At 51.2% G+C, this 16,998-nt stretch overlaps 1 protein-coding gene across 1 annotated transcript in view; it reads left to right on the forward strand.

The window, feature by feature from the left end:
• Nucleotides 1-687: 687 nt before the first annotated feature.
• The window catches only part of LOC134155492 (sodium/potassium-transporting ATPase subunit alpha-3-like), a gene marked incomplete at its 3' end in the record, with an annotated part of 34,597 nt that continues 18,286 nt past the window's right edge, over nt 688-16,998 (forward strand). Inside the window, exons 1-8 of the mRNA XM_062602756.1 lie at nt 688-702; nt 960-1,145; nt 2,232-2,291; nt 5,259-5,462; nt 7,062-7,175; nt 7,445-7,579; nt 11,711-11,828; nt 16,507-16,775. Coding sequence (XP_062458740.1) covers nt 688-702; nt 960-1,145; nt 2,232-2,291; nt 5,259-5,462; nt 7,062-7,175; nt 7,445-7,579; nt 11,711-11,828; nt 16,507-16,775 — 1,101 coding nt within the window. The remainder of the gene's footprint in view (nt 703-959; nt 1,146-2,231; nt 2,292-5,258; nt 5,463-7,061; nt 7,176-7,444; nt 7,580-11,710; nt 11,829-16,506; nt 16,776-16,998) is intronic.

Consider the following 16,998-nt stretch of genomic DNA (forward strand, 5'->3'; position numbering starts at 1 on the left):
CTCACTTATGGGTCTGGGAGGTCTCACTTATGGGTCCGGGAGGTCTCACTTATGGGTCCGGGAGGTCTCACTTATGGCTCCCTTATGGGTCAGTTATGGCTCACTTTTGGGTCACTTATTGGTCAGTTATGGCTCACTTATAGCTCAGTTACGGCTCACTTATGTGTCCTGGAGGTCTCACTTATGGGTCTGGAAGGTCTTAGTTATGGCTCAGTTATGGCTCACTTATGGGTCAGTTATGGCTCACTTATGGGTCAGTTATGGCTCATTTATTGGTCAGTTATGGCTCACTTATGGGTCAGTTATGGCTCACTTATGGGTCTGGGAGGTCTCACTTATGGCTCAGTTATGGGTCCGGGAGGTCTCACTTACGTGTCTGGGAGGTCTCACTTATGGGTCTGGAAGGTCTTAGTTATGGCTCACTTATGGGTCAATTATGGCTCACTTATAGGTCAGTTATGGCTCACTTATGGGTCAGTTATGGCTCACTTATGGGTCCGGGAGGTCTCACTTATGGGTCCGGGAGGTCTCACTTATGGCTCAGTTATGGGTCCGGGAGGTCTCACTTATGTGTCCGGGAGGTCTCACTTATGGGTCCGGGAGGTCTCACTTATGGGTCCGGGAGTTCTCATTTATGTGTCCGGGAGGTCTCACTTATGGGTCTGGGAGGTCTCACTTAGGTCACTTATGGCTCACTTAAAGGTCAGTTATGGCTCCCTTATGGGGCAGTTATGGCTCCCTTATGGGGCAGTTATGGCTCCCTTATGGGGCAGTTATGGCTCACTTATGGGTCTGGGAGGTCTCACTTATGGGTCCGGGAGGTCTCACTTATGGGTCCAGGAGTTCTCACTTATGGGTCCTGGAGTTCTCACTTATGGGTCCGTCTGTGTTGGTTGGGGGGTGTCTGTTGGAGGTGTGTGTTGTGCCATGTGTGGGTCCAACCTCCCCGGTGGGGGGAGGGGGGAGGATCGGGATCGGGGACCCCCTCCCCCACGTTCGTCGCCCCCCAACCCCCCCCCTCCCAGCCCGGCGGCTCCGACAGCTACCGCGTGGCCACCACGCAGGACAAGGGCGAGAAGGAGTCGCCCAAGAAGGGCAAGAGCAAGACCCGGGACCTGGATGACCTCAAGAAGGAGGTGGCCATGGTGAGGTTATGGGGGGAGGGGGGGGGGTGGGGGGGGGGGGGGGGGGTTGGGGGGGGTATGGGGGGGATGGGGGGTATGGGGGGTATAGGGGGTATGGGGGGTATAGGGGGATATAGGAGGTTTGGGGGGTATGGGGGGTATAGGGGTATATAGGGCGTATGGGGTGTCTAGGGGGTATAGGGGGTATGGGAGGTATGGGGGTATAGGGGATATGGGGGATATGTGGGATATGGGGGCTATGGGGGGTATAGGGGGTATAGGGGGGTATAGGGGGTATGGGGGTATAGGGGGATAGGGGGTATGGGGGTATAGGGGGTATGGGGGGTATGGGGGTATGGGGAGTATCGGGGGTATGGGGGTATAGGGGGATATAGGAGGTATGGGGGGTATGGGGGGTATGGGGGTATATGGGGGGATAGGGGGTATGGGGGATGGGGGGTATGGGGGTATTGGGGGATATGGGGGTATAGGGGTATATAGGGGGTATGGGGGTTATAGGGGGTATGGGGGGTATAGGGGGTATGGGGTTATGGGGATATGGGGGGTATAGGGGGTATGGAGGATATAGGGGGTGGGGGTTATAGGGGGTACGGGGGTATGGGGGTATAAGGGGATATGGGGGGGAAGGGGGATATGGGTGCTATGGGGGGTTTAGGGGTTTTGGGGGGTATAGGGGGTATGGGGGGGGTATGGGGAGTATAGGGGATATGTGGGTTATGGGGATATGGGATGGGGGGTATGGGGGTATGCGGGATATAGGGGGTACGGGAGTATGGGGGGTATAGGGGCTATTGGGTCAATATGGGGTATGGGGGGTATTGAGGGTATAGGGGGTGAGGGGGGTATGGGGGCTATATGGGGTTATGGGGTGGTTTGGATGCACTGTTAGGGCATTTGGGGGTGGGTTATAGGGGAGGCATTGAGGGTAAATGGGGGGGGTTGGCTGGGTTTGGGTGGGTTTGGGCAATTTTGGGTGGGTTTGGGGTAGTTTTGAAGCTGTTTTGGGGTGGTTTGGGGCTGGTTTGGGGTGGTTTGGGGCTGGTTTGGGGTCGTTTGGGGCTGGTTTCGGACACTGCTGCCCCACAGACCGAGCACAAGATGTCCATCGAGGAGGTGTGCCGGAAGTACAACACGGACTGCGTGCAGGTAGGGGGGCTTTGGGTACCCCCATTGCCCTATGGGGCTGCCCCATTGACCCTATGACTCCCCCCATTACCCCTATGGCTCCCACACTTGCCCCTATGGGGCTCCCCCCATTGCCCCTATGGCTCCCCCATTACCAATATGACTCCCTCCATTACCCCTATGAGTCCCCCCATTGCCCCTATGGCTGCCCCATTGCCAATATTGCTCCCCCCATTGCCCCTATAGCTTTGCCCCATTACCCCTATGGCTCTGCCCCATTACCCTTATGACTTCCCCCATTGCCCCTATGGCTCCCCCCACTTCCCATATGACTTGCCCCATTCACCCTATAGCTCCCCACATTGCCCCTATGGCTCCCCCCATTACAACTATGACTCCCCCCATTGACCCTATGTCTGCCCCATTACCCAATGCCTCCACCCCATTGCCTCTATGGCTCCCCCCATAACCCAACGGCACAGCCCATTCACCCTATGGCTCCCCACATTGCCCCTATGGCTCCCAATATTACCCCTGTGTCTCCCCAGTTGCCCACATGGAGACCCCCATTGCTAGTGGTTGCCCCCAAGGACGATAACCATAACCCTAACAGTAATGATAACCATAACCATAACCCTAAACTCAACCCATAACAAACAACCCTAACAACTAAACCCAACCCCAACCCCAACCCCAACCCTAACCCTAACCCTAACCCTAACCCCTAATCCCAAACCCAACCCCAACCCTAACCCTAACCCCAAATCCCAAACCCAAACCCAACCCTAACACTAACCCTAACGCTAACCATATACCATAACCCTAACCCTAACCCATAACCATAATAACCCACTAACCCTAACCCTAACCCAAACCCTAACACTAACCCTAACCCTAACCGTCACGCTAACCATATCCCCTAACCCTAACCATATCCCCTAACACTACCCATATCCTATAACCCTAACCATATCACCTAACCCTAAAACTAACAGTAACCCATAACCCTAACCCATAACCCTAACACTATAACCCTAACCCTAACCCCTAACAATAACAAATAACCACTAACCCAAACCATAACCATAACCATAACCATAAATGTAACCCTAAATACTAACCCTAACCGCAACACTAACCCCTACCCTAACCACAAGCCCTAACCATAACCCTAACCCTAACCCTAACCCTAACCCTAACCCTAACCCTAACACTAACCCTAACCATAACCCTAACCCTAACCCTAACCCCAATACCTAACCATAACCCTAACCCTAACCCTAACCCTAACCCTAACAATAAAACTAACCCTAAATCTGACCATAACCCTAACCCTAACACTATAACACTACCTGTAACCCCTAACCATAACCAATAACAGCTAACCCAAAATAACCATAACCATAAATGTAACCCTAAATACTAACCGTAACCGTAACACTAACCCCGACCCTAACCACAAACCATAACCCTAAACACTTCCCTTAACACCTAACCCTAAACCTAACCCATATACCTAACCATAACCCTAAACACTTCCCTTAACACCTAACCCTAAACCTAACCCATACACCTAACCATAACCCTAAACACTTCCCTAACCCTAACCCTAACCCTAAACCTAACCCTAACCTAACCATAACCCTAAACAACCCTTACTAACCCTAAACCTAACCCATACACCTAACCATAACCCTAAACACTTCCCTTAACACCTAACCCTAAACCTAACCCATACACCTAACCATAACCCTAACCCTAATCCTAAACCTAACCCTAACCCTAAATACTAACTGTAACCCTAACACTAACCCCTACCCTAACCACAAACCCTAACCCTAACCATAACCACTGACCCTAACCCAAACCATAACCCCTAAGCCTAACCCTTAAACCCTAACCCCAAAGCCTAACACAACAACCCAAACCATAACCCCTAACAGGAAGCCCTAAACCTAAACCCTAACCCTAACCCTAATCATAACCGTAACCATACCCACTAACCCTAAACCTAAAGGCAAACCAAAACCTAAACCCGAACCCTAACACTATAACCCTAACTGTAACCCGTAACTATAACAATTAATCTTACCCCTAACACCTAACCCTAAACCCAATACCTACCCATAACACTAACTGTAACCATAACCCTAAACCTAACAGTAACCCTAACCCTAACCCTAAACCAGACATTAAACCTAAACCTACCCCTAAAAATAAACCTAACCCTAAACCTAACACTAACCCTAACCCTAAAAATAACCCCTAAACCCTGACCCTAACAGTATAACACCAACTGTAACCCGTAACCATAACCCTAACCTCTAACCATAACCATAACCCTAACCCCAAACAATAACCCTAACCTCTAACCATAAACCTAACCTCTAACCCTAACCCTAACCATAACCGTAACCCTAAAACTAACCCCAATCATAACACTAACCCTGACCCTTAACCATAACCCTAACCCTAACCATAACCCTAACCTCTAACCATAAAACTAACCTCTAACCATAACCCTAACCATAACCATAACCCTAACCCCTAATCATAACTCTAACCCCGACCCCTAACCATAACACTAACCCCTAACAATACCCCTAACCTCTAACCCTAACCCTAACCCTAACCATAATGGCAACCCTAACCGCTAATCATAACTCTAACCCCAACCCTTAACCATAACCCTAACCCTAACAATAACCCTAACCTCTAACCATAACCCTAACCTCTAACCATAACCCTAACCTCTAACCATAACCATAACCTCTAACCATAACCCTAACCTCTAACCATAACCCTAACCCCTAATCATAACTCTAACCCCAAACCTTAACCATAACCCTAACCCTAACAATAACCCTAACCTCTAACCATAACCATAACCTCTAACCCTAACCATAACCTCTAACCATAACCCTAACCCCTAACAATAACCCTAACCTCTAACCATAACCCTAACCCTAACCCTAACTCCAACCCTAGGGGCTGACCCATAGCAAGGCACAGGAGATCCTGGCCCGGGACGGCCCGAACGCGCTGACGCCGCCGCCGATGACCCCCGAGTGGGTCAAGTTCTGCCGCCAGCTCTTTGGGGGCTTCTCCATCCTGCTCTGGATCGGGGCCATCCTCTGCTTCCTGGCCTACGGCATCCAGGCGGGCACCGAGGATGAGCCCTCCAATGACAACGTATGGGGGATATAGGGCGTGATGGGGGTAATAGGGGTATAAGGGGTAATGGGGGTATAGGGGGTGATGGTGATGATGGAGAGTGGGTACCAAGGATGAGCCCTCCAATGACAACGTATGGGGGATATAGGGGGTAATGGGGTATAGGGGGTAATGGGGGTATAGGGGGTATAGGGGGTAATGGGGGTGATGGGGGTATAGGGGGTAATGGGGGTGATGGGGTTATAGGGGGAGATAGGGGATGGAGGATGATGGGGATGATGGAGAGTGGGTACCAAGGATGAGCCCTCCAATGACAACGTATGGGGGATATAGGGGGTAATGGGGTATAGGGGGTATAGGGGGTGATGGAGGTATAGGGGGTAATGGGGGTGATGGGTGTATAGGGGGTAATGGAGCTATAGGGGGTAATGGGGGTATAGGGGGTGATGGTGATGATGGAGAGTGGGTACCAAGGATGAGCCCTCCAATGACAACGTATGGAGGATATGGGGGGTAATGGGTGTGATGGGGGTATAGGGGGTGATGGAGGTATAGGGGGTGATGAGGCTAATGGGGGTCATGGGGGTATTGGGGGTAATGGGGGTGATGGGGTTATAGGGGGAGATAGGGGATGGAGGATGATGGGGATGATGGAGAGTGGGTACCAAGGATGAGCCCTCCAATGACAACGTATGGGGCTATAGGGGATGTAGGGGCTAATGGGGGGTGATGGGGCTAATGGGGGTGATGGTGGTATAGGGGGTAATGGGGGTGATGGGGTTATAGGGGGAGATAGGGGATGGAGGATGATGGGGATGATGGAGAGTGGGTACCAAGGATGAGCCCTCCAATGACAACGTATGGGGCTATAGGGGATGTAGGGGATAATGGGGGGTAATGGGGCTAATGGGGGTGATGGTGATATAGGGGGTAATGGGGGTGATGGGGTTATAGGGGGAGATAGGGGATGGAGGAAGATGGGGATGATGGAGAGTGGGTACCAAGGATGAGCCCTCCAATGACAACGTATGGGGCTATAGGGGATGTAGGGGATAATGGGGGGTGATGGGGGTATAGGGGGTGATGGGGGTATAAGGGGTGATGGGGGTAATGGGGGTGATGGGGATGATGGAGAGTGGGTACCAAGGGTGAGCCCTCCAATGACAAAGTATGGGGCTGTGGGGGATATAGGGGGTGATGGGGGTATAGGGGGTGATGGGGGGGAATGGGGGTATAGGGGGTAACGGAGCTATAGGGGATGGGGGGTAATGGGGCGACATGGGGATGATGGAGGTGGGCAACAAGGACGAGCCCTCCAATGACAGTGTGAGAGTAGGGCTGTAGGGGGTCATAGGGGCTATAGGGGGCAATAGGGGCTATAGGGAGCTATAGGGGGAGATAGGGGATGGGGGGTGACGGGGACGATGGGGAGTGGGTACCAGGGATGAGCCCTCCAATGATAACGTGGGGCTGGGGGTGATGGAGGGGAGGGTAATAGGGGGCAATAAGAGCATTGGGGGGGGGGGGGCACTAGGGGATGGAGGGTGATGTGGGGCTGGGGCGGGAGCCCCAATGGGGTGTTTCTATGGGGCACAACCTCCATTTCCACCCCCTTAGTTATACCTGGGCATCGTCCTGGCTGCTGTCGTCATCATCACCGGCTGCTTCTCCTACTACCAAGAGGCCAAAAGCTCCAAGATTATGGAATCCTTCAAGAACATGGTGCCCCAGGTGGGGTTTTGGGGCAAATCCGGGGGGTTTTGGGCAAACTGGGGTGGTTTGGGGCCAAGTTGGGGTGGTTTGGGGGCAAATCGGGGTGTTTGGGGGTGTTCTGTGGGTAGGGATGCTGATGGGGTGAAGGATGCTGATGGGATGAAGGATGCTCAAGGGAGGTCCTACCCCCCCCCCCCCCCCCAATGTCTTCTGGACCCCCATAACGTGTTTCTCCCCCCCTCTGTTTTGCTGTCCCTGCCCCACACTTGGGGGTCCCTGCCCCACAGCAAGCCCTGGTGATCCGCGAAGGAGAGAAGATGCAGCTCAACGCCGAGGAGGTCGTGGTTGGGGACCTGGTGGAGGTGAAGGGGGGCGACCGTGTCCCTGCTGACCTGCGCATCATCTCGGCCCATGGGTGCAAGGTGGGGACCCCCAAATGCCCCAAAATACCCATAAACAGCCTCAAAATACCCTAAACCACCCCAAAATACCCATAAAACACCCCAAAATACCCTCAAAATAGCCTAAACCACCCCAAAATACCCATAAAACACCCCAAAATGCCCTCAAAATATCCTAAAACCACCCTAAAATACCCCTAAACCACCCTGAAATACCCTCAAAATACCCCTAAACCACCCCAAAATACCCCTAAACCACCCCAAAATACCTTAGAACACCCCAAAATACCCTCAAAACACCCCAAAATATCCTCAAAATACCCTAAACCACCCCAAAATACCCATAAAACACCCCAGAAATACCCTCAAAATACCCTAAAACCACCCAAAAATACCCATAAAACACCCAAAAATACTCTCAAAATACCCCTAAACCACCCAGAATTACCCTAAAAATACCCCAAACCGCCCCAAAAATACCCTCAGCATGCCCTAAACCACCCCAAATTACCCACAAAATACCCATAAACCACCCCAAAATACCCATAAAACACCCCAAAATACCCTCAAAAGACCCTAAAACCACTCCAAAATACCCATAAGCCACCAAAAAATACCCTCAAAAGACCCTAAACCCACCACAAAATACCCATAAAACACCAAAAAATACCCGCAAAAGACCCTAAAACCACCACAAAATGCACATAAAACACCCAAAAATACCCTCAAAATACCCCTAAACAACCCTAAAATACCCATAAACCACCCCAAAATACCCACAAAATACCCTAAACCATCCCAAAATATCCCTAAAACAAAATAGAAATACACCAAAAATGCCCCAAATTACCCCAAAACCAACCAAAAATACCCTCAAAACACCCCAAAATATCCTCAAAATACCCTACACCACCCCAAAATACCCATAAAACACCCAAAAATACACTCAAAATAGCCTCAAGCCACCCCAAAACACCCATACAACATACCAAAAATACCCTCAAAATACCCTAAAACCACCATAAAATACCCCTAAACCACCCTGAAATTCCCTCAAAATAGCCTAAAGCCACCCAAAATACCCATACACCAAAAATACCCTCAAAATACCCTAAAACCACCCCAAAATACCCCTAAGACACCCTGAAATACCATCGAAATACCCTAAACCACCCCAAAATATCCCTAAACCACCCCAAAATACCTTAGAACACCCCAAAATACCCTCAAAACACCCCAAAATACCCTCAAAATACCCTAAAACCACCCAAAAATACCCATAAAACACCCAAAAATACCCTCAAAATACCCCTAAACCACCCAGAATTACCCTCAAAATACCCCAAACCACCCCAAAAATACCCTCAGCATGCCCTAAACCACCCCAAATTACCCACAAAATACCCATAAACCACCCCAAAATACCCATAAAACACCCCAAAATACCCTCAAAAGACCCTAAAACCACTCCAAAATACCCATAAGCCACCAAAAATACCCTCAAAAGACCCTAAAACCACCCCAAAAAAAAAGGAAAACACCCAAAAATACCCTCAAAAGACCCTAAACCCACCACAAAATACCCATGAAACACCAAAAAATACCCGCAAAAGACCCTAAAACCACCACAAAAAGCACATAAAACACCAAAAAATACCCTCAAAATACCCCTAAAATACCCATAAACCACCCCAAAATACCCACAAAATACCCTAAACCATCCCAAAATATCCCTAGAACACCCTGAAATACCCCCAAACCACCCCGAAATACACCAAAAATGCCCCAAATTACCCCAAAACCAACCAAAAATACCCTCAAAATACCCCCAAAACATCCCAAAATCCCCTAAAACATCCTAAAATACCCTAAAAAAAACTGAAAAGCCCCAAAAGCACCCCAAACCACCCCAAAAAACCACCGAAACACCCCAAATTACCCCCAAACACCCCTAAAACACCACATAAAAACCTGAAGCACACCTCCAAAACACCCCCAAATACCCCAAACACCCTAAACCACCCCAATTGCACCCTAACCACCCCAAAATACCCCTAAACCACCCCCAAAATACCCCTAAACCACCCTAAAATACTACTGAAACACCCTGAAACACTCCAAAACCACCCCGAAATACCCCAAAACCACCCCAAAAATACCCTAAAACATCCCAAAATATCCCTAAACAACCCCAAAAGCCCTGATACACCCCAAAACCACCCCATAAAAACCTGAAACACACCAAAACCACCTCAAAATACCCCAAAACTCTCCCAACACACCCAAAAATACCCTAAACCACCCCCAAAACCCTGAAACACCCCAAACCCACCCCAAAACATCCCCAAAACACCCCCAAAACACCCTAGAACACCTTTAGGACCCCCATAACCCCTTTAGGACCACTTTAGGACCCCCATAACCCCTTTAGGACCCCTTTAGGAAACCCGTAACCCCTTTAGAACCCCTTTTGTACCCATCAAACCCCTTTAGGACCCCTTTAAGACCCCCATAACCCCTTTAGGACCCCCATAACCCCTTTAGAACCCCTTTTGTCCCCATCAAACCCCTTTAGGACCCCTTTTGACCCCATCAAACCCCATAACCCCTTCAAGACCCCCATAACCCCTTCAGGACCCCTCTAATCCCCATCAGACCATTTTAGGATCACCTTAGGACCCCCATAACCCCTTTAGGAGCCACAAAACCCCTTTAGGACCCCTTTAAGACCCCCATAACCCCTTTAGGACCCCCATAACCCCTTCAGGACCCCTCTAATCCCCATCAGACCATTTTAGGATCACCTTAGGACCCCCATAACCCCTTTAGGAGCCACAAAACCCCTTTAGGACCCCTGCCAAACGCCTTTAGGACCCCTTTAGGACCTGCATAACCCCTTTAGAACCCCTTTAGAACCCCTTTAGGTTCCCTTTAAGACCCCCATATCCCCTTTAGGAGACCCCCCAAACCCCTTTAGGACCCCTTTAAGACCCCCATAACCCCTTTAGGACCCCCCCAAACCCCTTTAGAATCCCTTTGATACCTCCCTAAACCCCTTTAGGACCCCCATAACCCCTTTAGGACCCCTTTGGGACCCCCGTAACCGCTTTAGAACCACTTTTGTCCCCATCAGCCCCCTTTAGGACCACTTTAGGACCCCCATGACCCCTTTAGGACCCCTTTAGGACCCCTTTTGTCCCCATCAAACCCCTTTAGGACCCCTTTAAGACACCCATAACCCCTTTAGGACACCCATAACCCCTTTAGGACCCGTTTTGTCCCCATCAAACCCCTTTAGGACCCCTTTAAGACCCCCATAACCCCTTTAGGACCCCTCTAATCCCCATCAGACCATTTTAGGATCACCTTAGGACCCCCATAACCCCTTTAGGAGCCACAAACCCCCTTTAGGACCCCTGCCAAATGCCTTTAGGACACCTTTAGGACCTGCATAACCCCTTTAGAACCCCTTTAGAACCCCTTTAGGATCCCTTTAAGACCCCCATAACCCCTTTAGGACCCCCCCCCAAACCCCTTTAGGACCCCTTTAAGACCCCCATAACCCCTTTAGGACCCCCCAAACCCCTTTAGAATCCCTTTGATACCTCCCTAAACCCCTTTAGGACCCCCATAACCCCTTTAGGACCCCTTTGGGACCCCCATAACCCCTTTAGAACCCCTTTTGTCCCCATCAGACCCCTTTAGGACCACTTTAGGACCCCCATAACCCCTTTAGGACCCCTTTAGGACCCCCATAACCCCTTTAGGACCCCTCTAATCCCCATCAGACCCCTTTAGGACCACCTTAGGAGCCACATAACCCCTTTAGGACCCCCATAACCCCTTTAGGAGCCACAAAACCCCTTTAGGACCCCTGCCAAACACCTTTAGGACCCCTTTAGGACCTGCATAACCCCTTTAGAACCCCTTTAGAACCCCTTTAGGACCCCTTTAAGACCCCCATAACCCCTTTAGGACCCCCCCAAACCCCTTTAGAATCCCTTTGATACCTCCCTAAACCCCTTTAGGACCCCTTTAGGACCCCCCTAACCCATTTAGGACCCATTTAGGACCCCCATAACTCCTTTAGGACCCCTTTAGGACCCCCATAACCCCCTTAGGCCCCCCCATAACTCCTTTGCCCCCCCCCAGGTTGACAACTCCTCACTGACTGGTGAATCAGAGCCCCAGACCCGCTCCCCCGACTGCACCCACGACAACCCCTTGGAGACGCGCAACATCACCTTCTTCTCCACCAACTGCGTTGAGGGTGGGTATGGGGTCCATAGGGGGCCATTGGGGTCCTTATGGGGTCCCCAATGGGGTTTGGGGTTCCATAGACCTCTATCGGGGTCTCTATGGGGTGCCCAAGATGGGTTAAGGTCAGGTTTGGGGGTCCCGTTGGAGAGGCGCAACATCACCTTCTTCTCCACCAACTGCGTTGAGGGTGGGTATGGGGTCCATAGGGGACCATTGGGGTCCTTATGGGGTCCCCAATGGGGTTTGGGGTTCCATAGAGCTCTATTGGGGTTTCTATGGGGTGCCCAAGATAGGTTAGGGGCAGGTTTGGGGGTCCCGTTGGAGATGCGCATCATCACCTTCTTCTCCACCAACTGCGTTGAGGGTGGGTATGGGGTCCATAGGGGGCCATTGGGGTCTCTATGGGGTCCCCAATGGGCTTTGGGGGTCCATAGAGCTCTATTGGGTTCTCTATGGGGCGCCCAAGATGGGTTAGGGGCAGGTTTGGGGGTCCCGTTGAAGATGCGCATCATCACCTTCTTCTTCATCAACTGCGTTGAGGGTGGGTATGGGGTCCATAGGGGGCCACTGGGGTCCTTATGGGGTCCCCAATGGGGTTTGGGGTTCCATAGAGCTCTATCAGGGTCTCTATGGGGTGCCCAAGATGGGTTAGGGGCAGGTTTGGGGGTCCCGTTGGAGATGTGCAACATCACCTTCTTCTCCACCAACTGCGTTGAGGGTGGGTATGGGGTCCATAGGAGACCATTGGGGTCCTTATGGGGTCCCCAATGGGGTTTGAGGTTCCATAGAGCTCTATTGGGGTTTCTATGGGGCGCCCAAGATGGGTTAGGGGCAGGTTTGGGGGTCCCGTTGGAGATGCGCAACATCACCTTCTTCTCCACCAACTGCGTTGAGGGTGGGTATGGGGCCCATAGGGGGCCATTGGGGTCCTTATGGGGTCCCCAATGGGGTTTGGGGGTCCATAGAGCTCTACTGGGGTCTCTATGGGGTGCCCAAGATGGGTTAGGGGCAGGTTTGGGGGTCCCGTTGGAGATGCGCAACATCACCTTCTTCATCAGCTGCGTTGAGGGTGGGTTTGGGGTCCATAGGGGGGCATTGGGGTCTCTATGGGGTCCCCAATGGGCTTTGGGGGTCCATAGAGCTCTATTGGGGTCTCTATGGGGTGCCCAAGATGGGTTAGGGGCAGGTTTGGGGGTCCCGTTGAAGATGCGCATCATCACCTTCTTCTTCATCAACTGCGTTGAGGGTGGGTATGGGGTCCATAGGGGGCCATTGGGGTCTCTATGGGGTCCCCAATGGGGTTTGAGGTTCCATAGACCTCTATCGGGGTCTCTATGGGGTGCCCAAGATGGGTTAGGGGCAGGTTTGGAGGTCCCGTTGGAGATGCGCAACATCACCTTCTTCTCCACCAACTGCGTTGAGGGTGGGTATGGGGTCCATAGGAGACCATTGGGGTCCTTATGGGGTCCCCAATGGGGTTTGAGGTTCCATAGACCTCTATTGGGGTCTCTATGGGGTGCCCAAGATGGGTTAGGGGCAGGTTTGGGGGTCCCGTTGGAGATGCGCAACATCACCTTCTTCTCCACCAACTGCGTTGAGGGTGGGTATGGGGTCCATAGGGGGCCATTGGGGTCTCTATGGGGTCCCCAATGGGGTTTGGGGGTCCATAGAGCTCTACTGGGGTCTCTATGGGGTGCCCAAGATGGGTTAGGGACAGGTTTGGGGGTCCCGTTGGAGACGCGCAACATCACCTTCTTCATCAGCTGCGTTGATGGTGGGTATGGGGTCCATAGGGGGCCATTGGGGTCCTTATGGGGTCCCCAATGGGGTTTGGGGGTCCATAGAGCTCTATCGGGGTCTCTATGGGGTGCCCCAGATGGGTTAGGGGCAGGTTTGGGGGTCCCATTGGAGATGCGCAACATCACCTTCTTCATCAGCTGCGTTGAGGGTGGGTTTGGGGTCCATAGGGGGGCATTGGGGTCTCTATGGGGTCCATAGGGGTGCATTGAGGTCCTTATGGGGTCCCCAATGGGGTTTGGGGGTCCTGGCTGGGTTCAGTGGGACTCCTAGTGCAGTTTTGGGGCTGGTTTTGCGCTCCTGGAGCCCGTTTTGGGGTTCCTAGACTCCTTTTTGGCTTCCCAGACCCATTTCTGGGTTCCTAGACCCATTTCTTGATGTCCGAGACCCATTTTCAGGCTGTAAGACCCCATTTCTGGCTGTTCTAGCACCATTTTTGAGGTCCTAGACCCCATTTCTGTGTTCCTTGACCCATTTTTTGATGTCCTAGGCCCGTTTTTGATGTCCTAGACCCATTTCTTGATATTCTACACTCATTTCTTGATGCCCTACTCCCATTTTTGAGCTCCTAGACCCAATTCTTGGTGTTCTACACCCATTTTTTATGTCCTAGACCCATTTCTCAACGCCTTAGACCCATTTTTGGGTGTTCTAACCCCGTTTTTGGATGTTCTAACCCCATTTTTGGCGCCCTTGTTCCAGGCACTGCTCGCGGGGTGGTGACCGCCACTGGGGACCGCATGGTGATGGGTTCCTAGACCCATTTCTTCATGTCCTAGACCCATTTCTTCATGTTCTACATCCATTTTTGATGTCCTCGACCCATTTCTTGATGTCCTAGTGCTATTACTGAGCTCCTAGACCCATTTCTTGATGTCCTAATCCCATTTTTGAGCTCCTAGACTCATTTCTTGATGTTCTACCCCATTTTCTGGGTTCCTAGACCCATTTCTTGATGTCCTACACCCATTTTTGAGCTCCTAGACCCGTTTCTTGATGTCCTAGACCCATTTCTTGATGTCCTACACCCATTTTTGAGCTCCTAGACCCATTTCTCCATGTCCAAGACCCATTTTTTGGCTCCTAAACCCCATTTTTGGTTGTTTTAACCCCATTTTTGGTGCCCTTGTTCCAGGCACTGCTCGAGGGGTGGTGATCGCCACTGGGGACCGCACGGTGATGGGTTCCTAGACCCATTTCTTCATGTCCTACACCCATTTCTTGATGTTCTACACCCATTTTTGATGTCCTAGACCCATTTTTGATGTCCTCGACCCATTTCTTAATGTCCTAATGCTATTACTGAGCTCCTAGACCCATTTCTTGATGTCCTAGACCCATTTCTTGATTTCCAACATCCATTTATTGAAGTCCTAGTCCCATTTTTGATGTTCTACACCCATTTCTTGATGTTCTAATCCCATTTTTGAGCTCCTAGACCCATTTCTTGACGTTCTACACCCATTTCTTGATGTCCTAGACCCATTTTGATGTCCTATACCTATTTCTTGATGCCCTAGTGCTATTACTGACCTCCTAGACCCATTTCTTGAGATCCTAGGGCCATTTCTCCATGTCTTAGACCCATTTTTCGATGTTCTACACCCATTTTTGAGCTCCTAGAGCTATTTCTCCACGTCCAAGACCCATGTTTTGGGTCCTAAACCCCATTTTTTTGTGGTTTTAACCCCATTTTTGGTGTCCTTGTTCCAGCTACTGCTTGCGGGGTGGTGATCGCCACCGGGGACCTCACGGTGATGGGTCCCTAGACCCATTTCTTCATGTCCTACACCCATTTTTGAGCTCCTAGACCCATTTCTTGATGTCCTACACCCATTTTTGAGCTCCTAGACCCATTTCTTGATGTCCTACACCCATTTCTTGATGTCCTACACCCATTTTTGAGCTCCTAGAACTATTTCTCCACGTCCAAGACCCATGTTTTGGGTCCTAAACCCCATTTTTTTGTCTCTTAAACCCCATTTTTGGTGCCCTTGTTCCAGGCACTGCTCGCGGAGTGGTGATCGCCACCGGAGACCGCACGGTGATGGGTTCCTAGACCCATTTCTTCATGTCCTACACCCATTTTTGAGCTCCTACACCCATTTCTTGATGTCCTACACCCATTTTTGAGCTTGTAGACCCATTTCTTGATGTCCTACACCCATTTCTTGATGTCCTAATCCCATTTTTGAGTTCCTAGCCCCATTTCTCCATGTCCAAGACCCATTTTTTGGCTCCCAAACCCCATTTTTGGTTGTTCTAAGCCCATTTTTGGTGCCCTTGTTCCAGCTACTGCTCGCGGGGTGGTGATCGCCACCGGGGACCGCACGGTGATGGGTTCCTAGACCCATTTCTTCATGTCCTACACCCATTTTTGAGCTCCTAGACCCATTTCTTGATGTCCTACACCCATTTTTGAGCTCCTAGACCCATTTCTTCATGTCCTACACCCATTTCTTGATGCCCTAATCCCATTTTTGAGCTCCTAGACCCATTTCTCCATGTCCAAGACCCATGTTTTGGGTCCTAAACCCCATTTTTGGTTGTTTTAACCCCATTTTTGGTGCCCTTGTTCCAGGCACTGCTCGCGGGGTGGTGATCGCCACTGGGGACCGCACGGTAATGGGTTCCTAGACCCATTTCTTGATGTCCTACACCCATTTTTGAGCTCCTAGACCCATTTCTTGATGTCCTACACCCATTTCTTGATGTCCTAATCCCATTTTTGAGCTCCTAGACCCATTTCTCCATGTCCAAGACCCATTTCTTGATGTCCTAATCCCATTTTTGAGCTCCTAGACCCATTTCTCCATGTCCAAGACCCATTTTTTGGCTCCTAAACCCCATTTTTTGTGGTTTTAACCCCATTTTTGGTGCCCTTGTTCCAGGCACTGCTCGCGGGGTGGTGATCGCCACCGGGGACCGCACGGTGATGGGCCGCATCGCCACGCTGGCATCGGGGCTGGAGGTGGGCAAGACGCCGATCGCGGTGGAGATCGAGCACTTCATCCAGCTCATCACCGGCGTGGCCGTGTTCCTGGGCATCTCCTTCTTCATCCTCTCCCTCATCCTGGGGTACACCTGGCTCGAGGCCGTCATCTTCCTCATCGGCATCATCGTGGCCAACGTGCCCGAGGGGCTGCTGGCCACCGTCACCGTAAGTTGGGGCGGGTACGGGGTGATGTATGGGGTGATGGATGGGGTGCTGGAAGGGGTGATGTATAGGGTGTAGGGGTGATGTATGGGGTGTAGGGGTGATGTATGGGGTGTAGGGGTGATGTATGGGGTGTAGGGATAAAGTATGGAGTGATGTGTGGGGTGATGTATGGAGTGATGTATGGAGTGTAGGGGTAATGTATGGGGTGACATATAGGGTGTAG

Source organism: Pezoporus occidentalis, unplaced genomic scaffold (assembly GCF_034315485.1).
Source record: "Pezoporus occidentalis ecotype Australia unplaced genomic scaffold, CSIRO_AGI_Poc_V1 ctg783, whole genome shotgun sequence".
In the NCBI taxonomy this organism is placed as follows: domain Eukaryota; kingdom Metazoa; phylum Chordata; class Aves; order Psittaciformes; family Psittacidae; genus Pezoporus; species Pezoporus occidentalis.